This window comes from Pieris rapae, chromosome 18 (assembly GCF_905147795.1).
Source record: "Pieris rapae chromosome 18, ilPieRapa1.1, whole genome shotgun sequence".
NCBI classification, from domain to species: domain Eukaryota; kingdom Metazoa; phylum Arthropoda; class Insecta; order Lepidoptera; family Pieridae; genus Pieris; species Pieris rapae.
Genome location: NC_059526.1, coordinates 1011808 through 1035110, shown reverse-complemented (window position 1 = coordinate 1035110; position 23303 = coordinate 1011808). Strand labels below are relative to the sequence as shown.

Here is a 23303-nt window from a genome sequence, read left to right as displayed (position 1 = left end):
ATAGACCGAAATGGGAATATAATATCGATATCTTCTCTAAATATAAACTCTGTTAATCTTAAACGTCTATGGAACTAAAATTACATTTTGTACCATAAAGTTTGTTAAAATTAAGCCACAGTCGTGGGAAGACGCACTTTACGCTTCGTGCTTTCGCTTATGATCTAAAAGTTAATAATAAAGTGTGATAGATGTACTAATCTGCCGTTCTAAAGAGAAATGCCGCACTGGGAAGCGAATGTGACAATTACAAATGGAGTCTAGCTTTAGACTATGGGGTTTGTGTCACAATTATTTTCGCATGAAGGCGTGGCAGAAAGACATGAGTGAAACGGCTATCTCAATAACCCGGCAGGGTGTGAGCTAAATGCGCCTCCCCACGAGCCCTCAGTAACACATGACAAGCGATACAGAACACTGGACTATGTTCGCGCCGCGTCTCCGTCCGCACACCACTATTAAATGAATAAAGGAACAAGATATACCACAAATGATGGGACGACGGAACTTGCCAACTTTTAATAAATCTGAATTGCTTTGTGATGATAAAAGTTCCAATCCTATTGGATAAAGGGCAGTGCCTGGACCATTCGTGGTCGGATTTCAATGGAGTTTTTAAGCAGCCCGTCGAACCATCTTAAAACAAAACTATAACTAACTTACGATAGTATGAGAACGCCGCACTCGCTCCATTCATAAATCTACTTTATATTAGTATAGAGAAGTGATTTTTATATGTATTTTTATTTTTCCATCTATCTGTTATAGTTATCGGACGTAACCAACTTATTTCACTCTGTTTCACGAACAAAATTGCAGACATCTCATAAAGTTTAATAAATATGGCCATAACTCGTCAATCTATAATTATTAAACTTCATGATGACGCCACTTATGTGTCTAAGAGTTAAGACTGTAGTAGACTGCATCTGTTTTCTGTAAGTATTGACTGTATCGGGTCGGATGCAATCTAAAAAGTCATTTTTGTCTATTTCTACTATCAGTTAGGGTCTAAGTTTAATTAGCTCAAATCCAGGGCGAAACGCATTAATCGATTTTGATACAGTTGCGTTTCGCGAAAAAACCCGAGCTGCAAATCTAAATTTGATTACGTACGCAAGCTTACAATTAACGATACAGTCAATAGACGCCCGCACGCACGGAACTATAACGTACAAAACAAAAATTCAGCTGCGTTCAAACTTAAATTAATGCCTAAGCGAACTTCAATACGGTGAAGTGTTTTCGATGATAGCTACAATATACTAAAAAATACGTCAGATATTTCCTTTCATTTTATTAAAGATACCAGATGACAGTATACGCTTAAAATATATGATTACGTATGACGCAAGAAAAAAACCCGTATCGAAAAAGTAATCACTGTTTGATTGTTTTTAAGTTCATTTTTGAAGAGATATCAACATTTAATATAAATAGAAGCTACATTTTCGAGGCCATTTCGTGATGTACAATAAAATGTTAGAGTTTTCCTGTCTATCGATACAGGTTTCCTATCGTTAGTTGCCATGAAAAAGCGAAGCGGAAACACGAAAAATTGTAGTGTACGTAATTAAGAAAATGAGTCGAGCCGTAGACTGTAGACAACTACGTACCTACTTACCGTAAACACTTAACAGCCTAAACCTTTTTTTGCTGCATTTTTTATTTTTTCTTTCATTAATGTAAGGGGTGGAAATAGCATGGCGCGACGTCGACGTAAAATTAGGGTAAAAACGTCCGACGAAAAAAAGGCACGCCCGACGCACGTACGTCTTAAACTATTGCGCCCGCGCATACATACATAATATATACAAACACCAACACACTCGACGCGTAATAGCTTTTGTAAATCTCGAAAGATTTTTGAATTCAAGAGATTTTTTTCACAAGCGATTACGAGTCACACAGGGTGCTTACAAACCAATCTTAAACTACCCTCCGTACGAACGCGTTCGTGTCGCATATAGGCGGATAATTTTGAAAAACCCAAACCAAAAAATCCAAATTTTATTTGAAAACAACGATTTGGGCGGATTTAATCCAAACATTTAATTATTTCATACCATTTAACTGATCAATGTTAGATTTACTACCAAATATATAGGCATAAGAGTATTATTTTTTTTCGGTTACAACATACTTTAAGTTATTACAAACTAAAATCTAAAATTGATAATAGTACTTTTACAGGTACAAAATAAATTGAAATGAATCTTATCGACTAGACCTGGCATTACTAAAACTAAGTTCAGTTAAATATTGGGTGTGTCACGGACGCGTTCGTACGTACATTTCTCGACTACGAGTATCACAGCAGCGTCACTTATATTATTTACGAGTGCCGCCGCCCTACCGCTGACCGCTCATCGCTTTTAATAAGTATGCATGTGTAAGAAATAGTTATGTATGGGAACAAAGAAAATATCCAATAAAGACATGATGCGATGGCAGATGACATGAAAAATAATAGAAATTAAAAGAGAATATAAGAGGTATTTGATATTGATAAATTTCATATTTCTATGATCATGACAGAACGTGCACGTGTACGTAATACGTTTAGTAAAGAAGCGGTAAACGGCAGAGCGGCTGATTTAATACTCGCCATGTAAACACCCGATGTCTCCACTCAATGGGGTAATGTGTACACACAGGAACTGTAATAGCTGTTCCCGTTTAACGCGGGCTAGACGCTAGAAGAGGCTATCAAACTAACGAAAATCATCCATGTATATAACCCAGTCTCTAAATGTATGAAAACTTGACGATATACATTTAGAAGATCTCTTATTAACTGAACCGGATTTACACCACAATTAATACACATTACCCCCCAACCATTCCTGTCGGTATACTACGTACACAGACAAAATGAAATAAATGAAAATACACCTAAAACTAACTTGGCTGTTAAATTTAACGCCAGATTTCAAAGTAGGTCAAGCGTTGCCCTGGCTAAATTGACGTTTCCCATAAATAAATAACAAAACGGATCGTTTTGAAGCTTGTCGAGTATTTCAAAAATTTGACAAAAACGATCCGTTACGAGTTATGTAGATATAGGAATGGTGGATGGAATTATAATTCCGTTACAACAAAAATCGTTTAGAACGAATATAAAGCTTAGCTTTAGTTTGCGGCGATTTTTCGGTTTTAAAACCGGTTAGTACAGAAGCATGTGCATCTTTCCAGTTACATACGTTTTTTAATTGTAATTATTGCCAAAACAAAAGTTTGAAGATCAGATATTGCTTGTTAAGAAGGATTAATTTAATTCTAAGTATTTTAACTTTTCGTATTCAAAATTACTATTTAATAAGTAATAGATTGTACAAACATCTGTTCTAAAGTGATTTAAATTAGAAATACTAACAAGATTTAATAAGTTTTTACCAGTTGAAAGATGTATTTAAGTAAAAACATGTCAATAATCCTTCCTAAAAGCAGTAAGCCGATGGACGCCGCGCGACGCGAAACCGAATCAAACGAAATGTAATAAAGCTCAAACAGTTTATCACATCATCTTATTTCTAAAGGGCGTATGTACAGGGCTCACGGCCGGAAGTAGCCGAAGTGATCGCATCAAATCCGACTCGCGCCGTTTCCGCCAAATGTGTCCTGGAATTAAAGTGTTCCTATTTCAAAATTGAGTGCAGCCACGTGACCCAAACGTATACCAATCCGTTGGAGGATCAATAAATACACACACAAGGCTAAAATAACATGGATTAATTAAATTAGAGTCTTTGGAAAGAGAACCGGAGTTAAAAAAACTTTTAATTTTTTATATTAAGTATGACGTTGGTAACTATAGAAATGTAATGACTGACATGTCATTGCAGCGACCTCAGACCCTCAATTCTCTTTCCGTTGGACGATCAGAGTATGAACGGATAGTATCTCAAATTGAATTAGATCAAAATTCTTACAATGATACGTATAAGTATATACGTCTACGTATCAAGCCGACCAAAACGAAAACTCAGTTACGCATATTTACCATTTCCCGTGCAGGCTGCGCACTGCCGGCTCTACCTCCAGAACCGCTGCCGCCCTGAAATTTTTTTTATATAAAATAACTGGTATAAGCGAATGTCATTGAGGCAGCACAGCACAGCCATGTATTAAATTCATGTTTTTATCAATCAAAAAGTTTTCATGTAATGTATTAACTGAATCATGATGCCAGTTGAAAGAAATGAAAGTCCTACTCCTGGCCAAGTGCGAGTTGACGATTCTTACCGAAACTCTAAATACCTCTGTACAAAGAAATAAAAAGAAAAATCCTTCTACCTCTTAAAAACCCTGTAAGGAAGGCGAATTCGTTCTAGTCACATTTTCCAAATAAAACATTTTTTTAAGCCCCATACCTGGTGCGTAGGCGGGGACATCTGCGCACGTCCCATCTTATCACAGTATTCGGCCATTATGTCCCGGAAACGAGACCAACACTTCTCTGGCACCGTGATCGCTGTACGGAAATTGCTTTTCACCTGAAATATGGAATTTTCTTAAAAAAAGATTCGAGATTTTTAAGTTCCTTAAAACTAAAAAATAAACACTTATTAAAGTTAGCAGCAGAACTATAATTTTCTAAAAATTTTTAAAACCATATTTTAAGCATTTCTCTAATTCACATTAAATAGATAGACAACAAGTATTTATGTAGGCAGTTTATATATTATTACACGTAATCTTTTCTATATTCTAACGTCGTCTCATCAAGACTTCACTTCAATAAAAAGGAAAAAATCTATTGAAAATTAAAAAATACCAAATCTTTAAGTATGTGAACAAAATATACAACACCAAAATCAATAGAAAAATGTTAGTAAAACCGTATTGTGTTAGGAATTACTTGCAACGAAGGTACAACCTCGCTGACTTTCATGTATATCCCGCGATTGTTCTGTCCGATGTCGAAGTAGAAATTCTTGTTGTCGACGCGGAGGTGGCGCCCTTCGGGGAGCTCGCCTTTGTACCTAAACATTATTTCCAAATACATTAATATAATACATAATACAGGAAATTAAGTTCCAGCTGCCCCGCAGTAAATCAATTTTTTTTTTCAATTTTTTCTCTCAATATAACCTTCCTAAACTCAAATTTGTCCAACCATCTTCGACTTTTGAGCTTAGCTACATTTTTATTTTGATAAAGGAATTTTCTAAACGTAATTTTATTAATGCAGTAAATGGTGTATGTGTAGAAAAAAAATACCAATATACGTGTTCATCAAAAGGAACCCCTTTTTTCATGAACTAATTGAAAGAAAGGATAATACATTATGTTGATTACTGACATTTAAATTGAATTAAAATATTAAAGCTTTTCGTTATTACTTGCTACTATTTACCATTATATTCCTGGTAATTAATATATGCCATTAATAAAATAGGTTTTTAATAATTTCTTTAAATTTAAATGGTTAGATTTTAATAGAAGTTACAGCTGTACTGAAATATAATGAAGAACATTTGTCTTCAGTTCTTCTTCTTAACATGATAAAGATTTTAATTGTTAATGAGCTAAGATAATCTATATATGTCATTGCAAAATTAAAACTATATTTTAGTTTCTATAAAAATGTATTTAGGTATAGTACCATAATTACAATTTCACGCCCATGACTAACTTTTTTACTCGGCTCTTTATATGAACTTACCCCCCATCATCAGTGCCAAAATCATCCAATAAATCAGTCAAAGCATCACGAAACTCAATCATTCCCTGAGCGGGCAACGCGATCTGACTGCGCGGTCCACCGCGCGTGATCGTCTGAGAAACGCGTAGGAAACGCCCGCGAGAGTTCTCTTTAAGGTCTAGATAGTATCTTCTGTTGTCCTGGAAATTATTTTAACCTAATAAGCCTTAAATACGAAATACTTAACAAACATTTAACACATGTGTATTGTCCGTGTTGATTGATTTAAACATATTTAACTTGATTTAAACATATTCCTCGCTGGATTGCAAAAAAAATGTAAATATCTCAGAAATATTATACAAAATGCTAATCTTACACTATGAAAAGAAAGATGTGCTCAAAATGAATAAAGACTTTTATTATTATTAATGCTTATTTGGCGCCCTCTACCCTTATAAAGCAGAAGTTAAAGTGAAACAATTTAATTTAGGTAGCAATCGTCGATATTGTCAACTCCAATTCAAAAAAATGGTTACAAAAATAGTGATATCTTTATAGAGATAGGTACTTGGTACCCATCCAAACTTTTGATTAATAGCAGAAGATTTTCTTGCAGAAATTTTATTATGGTAATTTATAAATCAATTTTATTTGTATAATGTATGTATATTTGGTCCATGTATGCTGTAAATAAATAAACCTCTAAGATAATAGACAGAAAACAACCTTTATCCTGGCAGTAGTCAATCATCAAAATTACCTTATATGTAATGGTAAACGGAAACATTAAATCAGTTGACCAACAACCAAAAACATACCTTTAACATCATCTCAGACTTGAGTTTCCCATCATCAGGCACATTTTCAGGATTAGGCGGGCCAAGGGACGAGTAATAGTCACTGAAGCTCGAGAGGTGGTCGCGGAACTCAGCAGCTGTGGACATCGCCAGGAATATCTGGCTACGACGACCATCTGCACCGATCTGGAAAAAAGATTTTTTTAGTTCTCCTTCAATTATATTTTGGCTTTTCATTCATTGTTATTCAAATAATGATATTTTAGTTTAGTAATTGTATTCTACCGTTACTCGTTATAATACATACAATAACTACTATGTTTGTGTATTTCCCATAGACTATACATAGATTTTTGTTTCTTTACTATGGCCCGATATCTTAGGGATAAGGCCTTTGCCTTCCTAATCATTTTAAGCCTCAGATTTTTTGTAAGCAACAAAGATTTAATTACTTATTAATAGGACAATGTATAACTATGTATATGTTTTATACACCAAGAGCAGTGTTAGCCTAGTGCCTCCAGGGTGCGACTCGCATCCCTAAGATCGTAGGTTCATATATTAAAGAAAAGCTGTGTAAAAAGGCTTACTATAAAGTTATTGATTATCTAGTTGATAAAAGGGCCTGGGACTAATGCTGGGCAGGCTACCTCTAATTAATTTGATATATTTGTTTTAAATATTGTTTGATGATTTGCTTTTTTAAAAGAGTACCGAGAGTTTTTTACGCCGGCTTTTTCTCTCGGCCTACACCCTCTGTCTTCTTTGCCGATGAGTAGGGATGGTTACTACAGGTTCGAATTGATTGACGTGGAATAAGTGATACCTAGATAATCTTGTGTTCCAAAATAAACGTATTTTTTTTTTCAATCCAAAAATTTTTTATCAAATCCAAAAAGTTGAATTGTTGGGCCTAAATCATACCGGTTTAAACACCATATTTATTTTCACCATACGAGCGACTTAATCTCAATTCTGTTAACGATGACAAAAAAAAAAGAAAATTCTTGATTGGCTTGCTCTAAAATCGAAATGTACATTAACATGAATGATTCAAACATACTATAAAATGTATAACAAAACGTAAAAATCTATGTACTTATGAGACATGGGACTTTGGCCTCTATTGGACTAAAAATGTATACAGATAATCACAATATTATCATAATCGTTTGCTGGGAATATCAGAAATATCTTATCTACTCGCAAGGACTATCTCATCTTTGTCACTTACCGACATCAAATGACATATGTAAGTGGTATGGATTTCTTAATTATAACAAAACCGCACAATCGGCCATATATTATATGTCCATATATAGTACAGTATCATAATGTATATAAGATTTGTTTAATTGTTCTAAAACTTACGGCCTCAATACTGTCCCATGGTATAGACACTTTGCCTTTAAAAATTTCATCACTTTCTCTTTGAAAATATTACACAACAATAATGATATCAAATGATTAAGATACATGTCCGAAGTAACAGCTATTGTAATTATTGTAAATTATATTTCAATTTAATAAGAGTCGTTAGTCCTGCACAGATATAGAGAAAATCTACCAGTCGTCTTAAAAAAGAGAAAATTCAATAATCTTAGTAACATTAACTGAACACTACTAGCATATATCAACAATACCACAGAATAATAGTCATCTAGCTATAGTTGAATTCGCGATAAAACAAATATAAATTCATGTGAGATCTTTAACCAGATGGACCGATCAAGTGAGACTGATTGTCTTCAAAACTGTTATAAGAGAGGCACTGGCCAGAAACCCGTGGAAACAGATTGTAAGCTCCAGATTTTCCTTGGTAACCACATTTCAGACGTGGATAAGTACTGTGTCTTACTATGATCTTCATTCCCAATATACTGAAACTAGCATCGTAAATGCTTATTACTATTTATAAGATTTTTTAATTTATTTATTCCACATAATTAACAAAATTTATATTGAGGTAGACATATTTGTTTGTGTGCTGGCTGAGTTGACAAGAGTTGCTTGCTATATTGTTAGTGATAAGATTAAGGTATTATATCGCACACCCAGATCAATACTGCACTAAGTCAAAATATAACTTTTTTGGGTATCGACTAAAAACTGTTGTATCATAGATGTAAAGTTATTACTAAGATTTTTTAAATATTGTGTGAATAATCAAATGCTAATCAATATGACATTAGTTAATTACTGTAAAAAACTCACATAAAGTGTTTAATCCTTACTTTTCGAGTTAATTCACTGTTGTAAAACTATTGAACCAATAAAATAAAAATTATTTCTATTTACTCCGTTCTTACTGATTGATTCTGAAATAATGCAGTGTAATCCTATCATAATATATTTGGTCGTAAATATTCAACAAAGAATTATCTGTTTCAATTTCAAGAATGTATTCATAAAACAGTAAATAAAACAATAGAATCCATGAAAATCAGCATGCACTTTTGTTATACACTGTGACAGTGTGATCAGCTATATTATGTTATGAAGAAAAACAGTCTTACATGTTTGGGGTCGTTTGTGACCTATAGATCAAAGCTAAAAAAAAGCAATCTTAAACCAAAAATTAATATAACATCACAAGTTTACTTTCATAATTATCTATTGACTACCTTAAACTTTCTATAAAAAATAAAATAATCACAGAATACTTAGATATGAAATTTTCAATTCAATGAAGAAAATTACGTTTCCTGTAAGTGCTGTGCTACTCTAAATTCAATGCTGTCTTGTAACTGAGTTGACATAATTAGTAGGAATAATATATTTTTCAATTAATTCCGTTATATCTTTCTTTTTGTTTTCAGCCAGAGGTTGTTTTTCTGTATATGCTTTAAGAAATCGTGGAGAAAAGTTTTGATCTTTGTAGCGCCTTCGAACACAAACTTTCTTAAAATTAGTCTCACTGTACGATGTTTTATAGAAGAAACTCAAAGGATATTGCTTTTCAACGCGAAGTTGCTGAATGTTAATCCACTTGACTTGGTTATTGTCCTCATCCACATTAAAATTATTGCCCCAAGATTCCTGAAGGGCTTTCAGGTCATAAAAGTTATTGTGTAAAAGTTCTTTTACATGATACGGCTCTTCTGTTTTGCTTCGCAGTACGAATTAAAGTAGCATATTGCTGTGGGCAATAAATAGGAACAGATTTTAAGAATCTTTTAATCTGTTTTTCTATTACACTGAGGTCGTTGTCCCCTTTATTTTGAGAATGCCCGCGGATAAAAAAATTATGTGTTATGGAATTAACTCTAAGCATGTTGTTAACTGCGTAAGCATAGAAAGATAGTAAGTATTTGCTTTTTTGTTGCCGAAAGCAATTGTCGCTATAGAATATGACATCACAATGATGTGATCCTAATAATGATATTAGGATCCTTTTTTGCAAGTATCAACTCAATGTATGCAAGGACACAACTCCCGATCTCACTTGCACCGCGCTTCGCTTCGGTTTCGGGTATTTTCTGCCGATGGGCCTGGTCTGTTGGATTCATTGTCAGATGAGCACTTTGAGCTGCTAGAGCTTGATGACGATGAGCTGGAGTCTGAAGAGGTACTTGAGCAGGAAGACGAAGATATCCGTCTAGGTATTACAGGTGGCCGGAATTTTTGTATTTTTCGGATAGAAAAAGTAGGATCCATTCCGATCCGAATCATCTATAAAATCTCTTTAATTACTCTTTTCGGGTGGCAAAGATTTTTTTGAAGCTACAATAGATGATACCTCGAGAGCTGATGCTGCAACAGGTGATACCGTGATAGTTAATGATGTAACTGGTGATACCACGATTGATGATGGTGATGAATCTAAATTTTTGCTTCATTTTCAACACAAATTTCATTTTTCTTTGTGAAGTAGTTGACGCAGCCTCGGTTGCCGTTGCTTCCAATGCCTTTTCAAGCAACAATAGACCCCGACCCTTCATCATCTGCCAAATAACATAAAATATTCAATTTCATTCACTAATACTGCATTATCTCAAAAAATATGTTAAATCTTCTTAAAAATAAATTCTAAAACCAATTTTCAAAAGTATTATTTTAGTTTAGATAATAAGTAGTAATTCTGAGTATTAAAAAATAATATATTGCTCTATTTCCAGAAATTATAACATTATTCAGGTTTACCATCAATAGTGCATTATTTAACTAATTTTCAGCTTTATCAAACAACACTGTACTATTTTTGAATAATTAAAAAAATATAACATACCCTCGTCACCAATACAGTATTATTTAGAAATACTATCAAAACAGCAGAAGCAGGAAATTCACCAACACTGCATTAAATCTAAATAATTCGGAGTAATTTTCTACTTCATTCAACAATACTTAACCATTACAAAATAATTCACTGTTACGTAACGTCACTATATGCTGCTTCTATAAACGAACAAGTCGCAACTGGAATTAGATTCTTATTCGTGGTACGACTAGGCAGTTATTCATTCACCAAAAGAGACTTAGCATGACATCTGTTGGCTGTTTTAGCAAATAAAGATATGGCTGTCTTTGTGGTATGTGCGGGAAAAAAATGCCTATTTTACTAAATAAATAAGTCGATTCGAGGATTTTTTGACTTAGTGCAGTATTGATCTGGGTGTGCGATATATATGTTTTTTATGAAGGATAATAATTCTTCGTTCTATGAAATTAGTAATAACTATTTAAATAGAATAATTCAGTGGAAATAAATAAAAAAATACAGATTTTCACTGCGAAAAGAACGAAGTCCCAGTTAGCTATAAAAAGATACTAAATCTGGCACGTGTAAGATTATCTATCGTTTTATCCCAAATTTCAACATCCGAGCTATTAAGGAAACCGGAATTCACATGAACGCTTCACTAAATCTATGAAAATGTTTAGTCCATTTCGAAGAAAATATTGTAATCAATTTCTAACCAAATTGTATATTTATACATTTGGGTCTTATATCTGCAACTCTTCCTCTTACTCTTTCTCATATTATTTTATCAGATTCCTACAGCCGCCACCAATTTATGATGCTTAACCGTCTTCTCTGACCTAGATATATGACAGCTTTCGCTTCACTGAGGGGGATATAATTTGTTAGTATGTTAAGGTAGTATGTCGGTAAGTCATTATTGCTATTAATAAATATAAACTCACAAACACATAAAAATATTTTAGTCGATTCTTACTACTTTTCTTACTTACTTACTTATTTCTTACTACGAAATTGACATGTCTCCAAGGTTCCATAAACGAGAGAGTCACAGCGCACGCCTATCTCGGCCACACTCAAATACAGTGTGTATTATTACACACACATTAACGCATACTTAAGGTCTTATACGACTTGTTACGACGATAGATGTAACACGTACCTCTTTATCTTTAAAAAAATTGTTTTAAGTACCACGGAATAATTGTAATCAAGTTATTTATTATTTAAATAAATTACAATTAAATATGCAAATATTGTATATTCATTTAATGTTCGTACCTCAGCAACTTTGATGAACCGCCCTCTCCGGTTTTGTTTCACGTCGAGATAGAATCGTTTGGATTGGATCTGCAGCATTTTCGTCGCCAACTCCTGCTCCTGTGGCTGTTGACCTGGAACCATGGAGTGAGACCGTTACAATTTTTATTCAATGATGCAGCTGTGTAATTTTTTTGATACTAAAGTATAGCGCAATATTAAATAATATACATTAAAAATATATAGATGTTGAGACCCGATTAAAATGTGTCCCCAAACATGCCCAATCAATTCCAGTTTATTGCCAGTTCTTCTCATCCGTTCTACGCCCTTCATTTGAAAACTGGCAGTAAATATAAAATAAGAAGCATTTAATATGTATTTCTTTATTGTCGTTCATAAGTGTACATTAGGTTACCCAAGAGAATAAATGTTTTTAGAATTTTTAGTTTTAAATGGGGCCAAAAATTTCTGATAGGCCAGTCGTCGAAACGTGGGACTGCCTAGCTAGGTGGAGATATAACCTGGTAGGAAGATGAGAGAAGGCATTTGATCTTATATCGATCTTTGATCTTATAGATGGGGGAAATCATCAGACTGTACGTTCTGGACAATTATTACCGCTGCCGGAAGCATAACCTCTTTGCTGTGCGTTCGGCTCGCACTGTCCAGCGTCATCAAGCTCCCATTCCTCGACTACTCTCGATGCTAAATGGGTTTCTCGACTCATCACCGGAGAGTGACCTATTTGGTGAGCGTATGGCGGCAGTGTACTCTGATTTGAGGGTATACTTGGAGAGTATTAGGGGTTAGAATAAACTATGTTTTATGTTATTTTAATTAATTTTGTACTGTATATGTTATAGTCTATTTTATTGTGAGTTTAGCCATGTCTGTAATAAATAATTAAATAAATAAATATCGTATTGGAAATTTAGGGAACATGCATCTGTCAAGCAGACGTCAACAGGCTATAACTAACGGCAACGCACTTGCGAGGCTTCTGTCACTGTATGTGCGATATCACTTAATGTCAGATAAGCCTTCTGCCCGTTTGCCCTTGTAATATAAATAAAAACCCTCGGTAACCAAATACATGTTTCTCAAAGATAACTATTATGTCATAATTAGAAACCTGATCGATTACGTACCGTCACACATGGCGGCCTGCATACGTATTCATAACACTATATTTGTATACTAACAGGAGTAATAAAAATTCTGACACTTTTTATTTTGCGCAAAACAAAAATTAATTACCATTTTGACATACCGAAGTCATAGCTCCCGCATTGTCTTCAGTGTTTTAATCAGAATCATACCCTAATGGTCAGAATTCAGATGCAAAACTCAACGGATAATATGAATTCATTTGCAAGAATATGGTACAAATATATTATGGTTGTACAATACAAACTTCGCGTATTCTGTCACACATATAGGCGTGCAATTTTTACACAGAAGTTAGATATTAAATTACGAATCATATCAATTCTTATGTTACCACATCATCACATTATAAAAATACATTTTCAAATATCATTAATTATAATGTATCAGTACAATAATCGTTGTTAATTTTTTGTTAGTTTAATTGTTCGTTTATTAAGACGGTAATGTAAGTATAACTGCGTATGTCAAATTCAATATGTCATAAACAGACGAATGTGACACTTAGCGTTTTTATAATGTAAAAATATGCACATTTAGAAAGGTTTCCGACAGTTTTTCATAAATTTTACAGTTATATTAGGTTAGCTACGTTAAGTGTACGACCTACCCTTAAATTACATTTAATTAAATTTTTACACCAAACTCCCAAGCGAAATTAGATAATTAACTCTAAATAAATTCTCAACTTGTTATACATTTGACTATTCATCAATTAAATGTTCCAAATCCATAATATATTTTCTTCAGTTCAAGCAATTTAAGATTTTTTTTTATATAAAAGCAAAAATTTAAATAAAAGCCAAAGTTTGGCGATTTTGAGTGGCGGAGAGTTCTTTCCAGTTCCAGTTCTTGCCCGCTTGAGTTATACAAAAATATCCTCCGGCTTAGCAAAATAAAAATATAATCGAAATTATTGTACTACATTCCATAATAATAATTGCCACTCCCTATATCTTGGCTTTAGATTGAAAGTTTGCTAAGACTATCGTTGCTTGTGGTGGCGTCCAAGCGTCGGGTTGTCTCTCTCCCTTTATATTTCTTTATTGTCGTTCATAAGTGTAGATTGTGTTACCTACATTAATAAATGATTTTTTGGTTTGTTTTTGGAATCAGACCTGCCGGTTTTCCCGTGATATTTCTCATGAGCAACATGGCCACAAATATTTATTATTAATTTAAGTAATTACTTATTGTAACTGTTCTATTTTCAATAGGTTGGACGTTTTTTTTATTTCATTTAAATAATGTTACTAGGGGATAATAATGAACATCGTAACGGTGAAACAATTTTTAAATCTGTCCAGAAAAATTAAATAATTTACCGTATACAATGTTTTGCGAAACAGTTATTGTATATAACTTTGGTGTGAACAGTTAAGAAAATATATTATTTTGAAATTGATGTCGACTTAACAATAAAAAGACACTCAAACCGTTTCGTTAGTAACCGAAGTGAGGACCAACGCTCAGTAAATCAGCTTAGCAACAAAGCTGACCAATAGGGTTGCCACTGGCCACATTCTTAGATCAAATTTTTTGACTTAGTTAACAGCGAAATACCGTTACAAGATTCGTTTATTCAATTCGTATCACGTTATATTTTTGACTTAAATTAAAAATGGATAATTGTAAAATAGAAAACAAATTGGTGTAAACAAATGTCAAATGGTAATCGTAAAAATATTAGAAAATTATCGACACTAATATGAAGTTTGTTTGAACGCGCGAAAGGTATTACATTACGGGTTCGATTAAAAAAACTCTGTTGTTTTACAATCAATTTACTGAGATAGGCTGTACTAAAATCGTAGTGTAGTGACATTTTGATTGGTGATCTAAAATATGCTGTTAAGTCATTTTAAAAGAGGCAACCCTAGTCAGCAGGGGGGCAACACAATCGTTATGTTAGGAAATTACATGACCTATTTCTGGCACGTTCAGGATATGAGAAAAGATTGTCTAGCCAATACAAATAAACCGGTATTGAAGAATGCTGCATTCCATTCTTAATATGTTTTGCTTAAACTTATTCAGACATTTAAATTGCAGACTTATTTTAATTTGTTAATTTCTTGTTTTCCATAATATGTTATTTAGATGACTGTCTTATCAATTACTTGAAGCGATAGAACATCGCTTGCGGTCAAATTTTGGTTCATTAATTATTGAGTTATTTGGAACTAAATTATGAGTTAATTTAAGGTGTGTCTAAGATGCTGGGCGCAATCAGGTGCTGGATATGCTGGACGCAGGAGGCTCATCTGATGTTAAGGGGACGCCCATGGACACTCCCAATGCCAGAAGGCTCGTAAGATTTTTTTTAAGATTTGGTACGCTTTTTTAATTGACGGATCCTATGTCAAAATGGTTCAGTACTTCAGTGTGCAGCTGGTTCCTCATAGTGGTGGGGCGACAAAAAACAGCCTTAAAACGCTTAGCTGTGGAACGGCGATCAAGGTGATTCGGGTGAAATTTCTTATTCTGCCACAACTTATGAAACTCTCAATTCCCAATCAATAATTTGATTTAATGTTTAAAAAAATTGTTGAGAACAAAAATCCTTACCGGAGTCAAAGTTGTTCCCGCCTGCATCCATGCCTTGACCATGATATTCTGAAAGAAATAAACAAACATTTAAATAATTATAATATCTAGAAGACATCTTTAAAATTAAAAACTATCGGCCAGGTTTATCAATTAGATAGAAATTAATATAGGTCCTTCAAAAAGTCTGGCTTTAGGTGCAATACGTAAGTATTTACACTCCAGTATTGTACGTTAACAATACTGGAGTGTAAGGTATCTTGATAATAGACATTATAGAAGCAGTCAGTGAAATGCTGGAAAAAATTTGGTAGTCCTTACTTTCAAATATTTTTCAGTGGTTATTTTGGTAACTAAGTTATTTCTACTGGTATACCCAAGAACTAAAGGTACGAATGATCGATATTTTTTCTCTCTGTTGTATTGTTTTTCCTTACTTTTTTGTATTGATGGTTTTTTTTAGGTACGTATTTAGGAAGGTATAAGGAATTTAAAAAAAAAAGCCTTCCAGACTTAAAGCCTTACGTAAGCCTTTAATGGTCAAAGTCCTTGGTTTTTTGGTGTTTCTTGTACTATTTATGTATTAGTGCTTATTTATGTATTATTGCTTATTTATGTATTATTGCTTAAGCAATATATGTTTCAGACCATCTGTTATTACCATAATAATTGCTCAATTAAGACTACTTCTGCATAGGAAGTAACTTCACACCATTAAAGAAGTCATTGTTTTATATGAAAACGTCGAGCCCAGTATGTTTTATCTCATACATTTTATGATAGCGATACAAACACTAAAACTTGAGACGTCACGTTCACCTAAATCCCGAAAACCTATTTTAAGAATTTAGAAGTCACAATTCTAGGTTACGATTTATTCATTCCGTGATTTTAAGTGAAACTTTTTTACGCACGCTTGATTTGGGGAATAAGCTGGCGAACGCGTGACGTAAGCGTTACGAAATGTGTGATCGGGCAAGGCGAACGGAAGTTGAGTGGAAGATATAAGCAAAAGACACATTTTCTTTCTCTCTTCTTCTCATAGCCAAATACGTTGTTGTGTATATAATTTATATACATAATTATATTTAAAAAATAAAAAATATATACAAAAATAACAATTTACCAATGAAAATATGAAATAAATTTAAATGTTTGTAGAAAATTAATATATGTATATGTACATACATGTACATACAGATGGAGCGAAAGAAGTTTCACTTCAGTCGTTTGGTCATATGCACACTCGTTTTTTTAGAATTCTACGCCCAACCGTTAAGATTTGGGAGTGTAGTAAAGCCGAGGAACGACCGAACGCAAAAGACCGTGGAGGCTCACAGTGGACACTGCACCATCATGCGTCATGGGACATTTAGTCAAGACTAAACGGCCTGAGATGGATTTGTTTAAGTTTTATTAAATAAATTGCATTTTTGGAATACACAACCGAGTCGGCAAAACACAATAATACACGAAGAAAAATATGAGAAATTTGTATCGCCTCAAAAAGGCGACATATCTTCTTAACATTGTATTTTTATGTACGAAATAAAACTATAAACAGGTGAATGAAACAAGCCTGAGAGCAGTTAGAAGATATTATAATAGATATAAAATACAACTCAACTGTCTTGTCAAATTAATCAGACCCCACTCACTTTTAGGTGTGGCCGAATTTTATTATCACAGTACGTTGACCTTAGATAATTAGGTTTATTATAAGCGTTTCCTTTATAGACGATAAAAACGATATTTTCATTACCTAGACTGTTGCGCTGCGCCTTTTTTTTGGCTGGAAGCCCGAATTAGCTCAAACCGTTTTACGAATAGATTTCAGGAATCCACGAATATATCATTCAATTTATCAGACTATTTTTTATCATACGTCTAAGAATCGCACTAAAAAGTGCGTTAATATTATAATTATTTAATAATAAGAGTTGTTTCATACCTTCGGCAACGCAAGTGTATACTGAAAACACATCCTGAAGGATCTTTCACCCAAGACTTCGCAAACAAAGAACTGTAAAAGCAATCCTAGCAGAGGACTTAGATTTGACGTGGGTTGGGCCGTACCCATCCTAAGATAGGACACGTTGGCCGATCATGTAAACGCCCTCTGCCACACCCAAGGGTTATAGGCAATAATGTGGCTACATGTAATAAGTCATGTAAACCAATCGTCAATGTATATGACTAGGAAAGTAAGTAGACATTAAACATTTTTTCAAAATTCTCTTATCGAGTATTATTAAAAGTGTATTTAAAAACACATTTTGTTTTATAGGCTGCATGCTCACAAGTCTTTTTTAAATATGTACCAGCAAAGAAATTTTAATATAGGAAGAGAAACTAGGCGATTTAAATACACGAAATCGACACACGCCTACCTGGCCACCAGGCGTGACAATTGTAACCACGCAAGTTGTAATTAATATTCAAGTCATATAAAATCCTATAAGCTGGGCCAATCGTTACTTAGCATCGTTACATAAGTGGTTCAAGGCTGGTCAATGGCTTTACCAGTCAGACGCGGGCCAGACGCACAAAAAAGTGAAACCCATTTTTTCTTAAGAAATCGCGCTCCGCATCGAATAGGGGGCCGATTTCATTCGCCAACTTGTTCTATTGACTATTACGACGGCCATTTCGGCATTTAAATGCACAGGAAGTTGTTTCCGTTGGTATTCGTAACGTACAAAAGGTATGTACAAGGATTATGAATTTTAATATGTAAAAACGTACGACGTCACACAGTTGGTTAAAAATTAAATATTGTCAAGGCCTTAATGAACTGGATTAGAAATGACCGCATTTTTAATATATTGATGTATTTCCGGACGATAAATATCTATTTAACCCAGACTTAATACACTTAGGGCCTGTTTTACAATTTTATTTATTTATTTATTTACACTTCGTTGCTTAAGAAATACAAACAACACAATGTATGGATAGAGTACCAAACAGCTATGCAACACAAAAATTATTCGAAAGATAAAAGTTCCGAATAAGATACTTGGCATTTCATGACGATTAGCGCTATCTGGCAGTCGTGAAACGCAACAATAGTGTTTATCCTACCAATAAGTAATAAATAGCTTATTTGGAACTTACCCGGACATTGTGAAACAGGCCCTTAGTCAAGTAACCCGCTTTAAAATACACAAATTTGAGCATCAAATAGCTGCCAAAAGCCTTTGAAATACTACAAGGGGCAATTAAAATTAAACCATGCAAGTAATTTAAGGCAATTTACATCAGTATATACGCCGTACTGTGATTAAACATTATTATTGTATCTTGACAGTGAAGACAAAGGTTTCAGAACAAAGTTCTTCGAGACATTGTCAACGCACCATGGTATATGGTATTTTAAAATGAAAGTGTCCACAAGGATCTTAATGTGGATACAGTTCTAAGTACGACGAAAAGCTCACTTAAACAGACTACATAGCCATGTGAATGCAATGTGCAAATGTGAGGCAAGAAACTTCTTGGTACAACAGGAAAGAAATGCCTAAAAATTACTAAACTTTTGAGTTAAAAAAACCTAGTGGAGAGACACAATAGTTTCTTAACATTATAAAACACTAAGACTATTAATGAACATTACCTTAGTTTAAACTATTTATTAGTAATGTAGAAAATTAATTCAATATAATATTACTTAGTAGGTAAAGAAATTTTCAAAATTTCTTCTGCCAAACCAACTTAGGAGTTCAGGCACCTCTCGTTCGAATTCTTCGCAATTCTAACGTATTCAACATAGCTTATCCGGAGCTGGATATATTCGGTGGTGGGCTGATCGGTTTTAGAGACAGCATTGTTTGGTGCATTTCTCTAACCTTATTCGCTATTTTGTTGACGATTTCTTTTTCTGCTTTACCAAAAAAATCTGGTAATTTTTTTCTGTGCTTATTTTATCGTTTATAATATGTTTTAATGTCTATTTATATTTTTTGTAAAACTTATGTGGAAGACTTTGTAAAATAATCCGTAGATTTAGTACTAAGTATGATGTCGTAAACTTAATAAATAAGTCGCATTCGTTTTTGTGAACTCTACAATTGGAAAAAAAAATTGTATACGCAAAGAACCTTAATAAACTTTTCTATGGCGCCATTAGATCTCTTTCAGATCTAAACAACCATTTATTATTAAAAGCTTTACAGAACAATGTGATATCAAAAACGCTACTATTATAACGGTCTTTAGACACAAATTGCCTTATACAGAATGCAAAAAAACAGTGACATCTTTACTTCTTTTTTTACACTCAATAGGTGATAATATTATTATTATTTTTTTGTTTATAATTCATAATTTTATTACACAACCGTAATTGAACATAAAAATTCGAAATCACTAAAATCCATTAGCATTCTTTGTTCAAGCAATTCAGGCATTATTCTAACTACCAAATATTTTAGAAAATAAGAATATTTTTTAAATAATATTTTGGAATAATTTTATTTCCGAATGATAATACCAATTTCTAAAAATTAATCCAACTTCAAATACCTATGAAGTAAACAAGAAAGAATGCGAAGTCGAAGAGAAAACTCAGGTATATGCCTGGTTTTCTAAAGCACACGTTCTTTGAAAATGTCCGGAAAAACGGAGACATTAGAGTAATAAATACGCTTCTTTTTTGAAGTGGGTGAAGCTTACTTTAGGATAGACTATAATGATAAAGTCCATTAAAACTCTTAAGCAATAGATTATTATAAAATTTTTAAGCAATCAAATTAGTACAAAAAACTTACGAAATCATGCCGAACCGTTTTCAAGTGATGGTAGATCTCAAGGTAAAAAAAGCCATGACGCAAGGAATATACGAAATAAATTGGCAATATACGAAATAAATTGGCAATATGCGAAATCTTCTCACAATGTCTTGCTCAATAAAAAAACTATTATTGAATGGCTAAACAGAATTATTATTAAATAAATAGGAACTGAAATAAATTTAAGGGAGTCTTACTATTATAATCTAGGAGATCATGTTCATGATCATCATCAAAAAATAATTGTAGCAATAAATACAAGCTAATAATTTTGCATTTCGAAAATGAAGGTCAGTAAGTGGTAACAAATTTTGGAGGACATTGTACCAAATCAATTATTAAAAAATTGATTCTAATGGCCAACAAAACTAAAATAAGAAGTGTTATTATAGATGAGTAACAACACCAAAAAAAAAATTGGGTTACTTCGCGTAATTCATTAAGATAATAAATTTGCCACAGATATGTTTAAGCTAAATAGCTGCCACTCACACTCTCGTATGTTTACTTCTATGTGTTATTATTACTAATAAGGCAAATTAAAATAAGAATAAGATGGAACTGAGAATACAGGAGCTTATCATTAAAGATTGTCTGTCAAAGAAGGATCTCGGAACTTGACACAAATACCAGTGAAGGTCAAAGTAATACATATAATTGAATGACTATTCTAATAGTTCTGGGGTTGGTTAAAAGATACTATAAAGAATGAGACCAGACATTAGCAGCGTCTTATATAATTATAATAATTAAAAATTAATTGATTATGGTAACCTCTTTTACAGTTGAACTTTTGAAACAGTAAGTTTATGTATATAAAAAATATTAAATAAAAGTATATTACAACCTCTTCTACTAAATAAGTTTACTTAATAAAAATAATCTATTATAAAAGTGAAACTTTTGTGTCTGTGTGTGCTTACTGAAACTTAGCTGGGAGCTAATTGTATTTATTTAATCATTCTTTATATACATTGTCTTAAAATCACAAATTTATAAATATGTATATTATGAATTAATAAATAAATGCCTTAAAACATTTAAACAATATTAACCATTATGTTATCTGAGATTAAATCATGAGAGATGATAAAGAAACAGGTTAAAAGACATGAAATGTCAACTCCGTTTTAGTAAAATAGGAATAATATTATATACATAACAATTTATAGTTATGTCATGAATAATAAAATCTTATATTTTACTATAAAACAAACTAGTAGCCATGTTTAGACCAATAATTAACTTTACAAGTTATTTATCTAACTTTTAAATTAATTTTTTTTAAATTAACTTTAAAATTAAGGTATGAGTATAAATTTACCAAGTATCCATTAGACTAAGTAGTATGTTAAATTCAGGAGAAGTAAGGAAATAAACAAAATATAATTAAAAGCTTTAATGCTGATAAATCTTGAAATTTTCACACCACTTGAATACTTACAGTTTTAAATATATTTTTCCAAAATGCTCACTGAGGTTTAAGATTTTCTGCATACTCTATCAGCTGGCATGATGATGTGAATACAACTACAGCACTAAAAATCAATAATTAACTATATATACCACCTATGAAGTTACACAATATAGCTTAGTAACAACTGACACAATCCTTTGTTCACACTTCATTGATCAAATATTTAGCACTACCTAATGAAGAACACTTTCACTTTTTCACAATACACTTCACTCACCACTGAACAAAGAAAATTTAAGAAAAATCTAACTCTTTTATGAAAGAAACAAAGAAAGGAGCGATGTCATAATGAAGATATACTGCACCCACGTTAACACTGACCTGCCATGATGTCAGCTGACTTGAAGAGCGGTGGCTCGGCGCCTCCGCAGACCCGGGAGCCACCCTGGCCGACACCAGTCAACGGCCCGCCCGCCGACAAGAGGTCGCAGACAAAAAATCGATAGGTCGACAACCTCTCGCCGCGCTTACAAGTCGTCAGCCGGGCGACCGTCGCTTTGCCGTCGCCCGCCGCTTAACCGATCCCGCACCAGAAACCCCTCGAGGCCTCAACGTTCGACTTATTACAGATACAAATTCGCCATTTTGAAACAGGAACAATGAAATATTTGCTATAGAAACGTACGACAGCTGAAAATATAGCCCGCGGTCCGCGAATTCGACAGCGGTAAATTATACGTATAGACGCTATACCATTGTAAATAAATACATACTCTGACTAGAAATCCCCTCGTCACCGCTGCCGATATCCGACATCTCAATCCACAACGAATTCTACAGGCAATCCGCCGATCTTTCCGAACTTCTGGGACAACTGAAATTGTCTATGGATGCTCGGCCATCAAACTTCACTTTCTTTATGGTTACACTTATTTCAGAAATTTAAACAAAATACCAAGTACTTTTCTCTTAGCACACTTTTTTTCTATTTATATCACTTAAGTTATTATTCTTGACCAGTAAATAAAATTAATTTTGACCCATAAAGACTTCGCTAGCGTAACCAAATACCAAAATGTGAAGAGCACTAATTAGAATGACATTTGAGTAATCGTGTCAGTTGTCATGATAGTTAAAATCATAAACAGTACACCATAGATAGATAATATAAAGTAGATATTTTATATCTACTTCTATATTTTGCAAGCGTAAAATGCTCAAATAAAAATACATTAATACCTTTTTGTAATTTAACTAAGTATTTGTCTTACTCTTACCGATTAGTCTCACCATATTAATGTTACAGTATCTACTCCAACACAGGGCTCTATCCCCTACATACTTTCTATAAGATTCTATGTAGCACAATGTATTTATGTAATAATCATAAAATATATCTAAATCTTTTTTATTAGCATTCATTCAAGCATGATTCGTTCAAAAATTAATTGTTAGAGATTTTCAAATC

At 33.2% G+C, this 23303-nt stretch overlaps 1 protein-coding gene across 3 annotated transcripts; it reads right to left on the bottom strand.

Moving 5' to 3' along the window:
* Window positions 1-2798: 2798 nt before the first annotated feature.
* LOC110991621 (transcriptional activator protein Pur-alpha) lies at window positions 2799-22939 on the bottom strand. Of its 3 annotated transcripts, none has more exons than XM_022257063.2 (9): window positions 22609-22939; window positions 15650-15697; window positions 11933-12045; window positions 6469-6633; window positions 5669-5847; window positions 4862-4985; window positions 4374-4496; window positions 4004-4057; window positions 2799-3621 (listed from the first exon to the last, which is right to left on the bottom strand). In XM_022257063.2, exons 1-9 carry the CDS (start codon window positions 22649-22651, stop codon window positions 3586-3588), a joined length of 885 nt encoding a protein of 294 aa, XP_022112755.1. In that variant the 5' UTR covers window positions 22652-22939; the 3' UTR covers window positions 2799-3585. The 3 variants fall into 3 exon arrangements, with proteins under 3 accessions (XP_022112755.1, XP_022112756.1, XP_022112757.1); XM_022257064.2 differs by having other exon boundaries at window positions 4880-4985; XM_022257065.2 differs by lacking the exon at window positions 22609-22939 and adding an exon at window positions 22217-22589.
* Window positions 22940-23303: the final 364 nt, after the last annotated feature.

What these genes read in the sequence shown, in the direction of transcription:
- LOC110991621 (XM_022257063.2), bottom strand. Translation starts at nt 22,651, where the DNA reads ATGTCGGATATCGGCAGCGGTGACGAGGGGATTTCTAGTCAGA. An exon ending in CGGGAACAACTTTGACTCCG is followed by an intron (nt 12,046 to 15,649) that starts GTAAGGATTTTT and finishes CCATGGTTCCAG; the next exon opens with GTCAACAGCCACAGGAGCAG. An exon ending in GGTTCATCAAAGTTGCTGAG is followed by an intron (nt 6,634 to 11,932) that starts GTACGAACATTA and finishes TCTTTTTTCCAG; the next exon opens with ATCGGTGCAGATGGTCGTCG.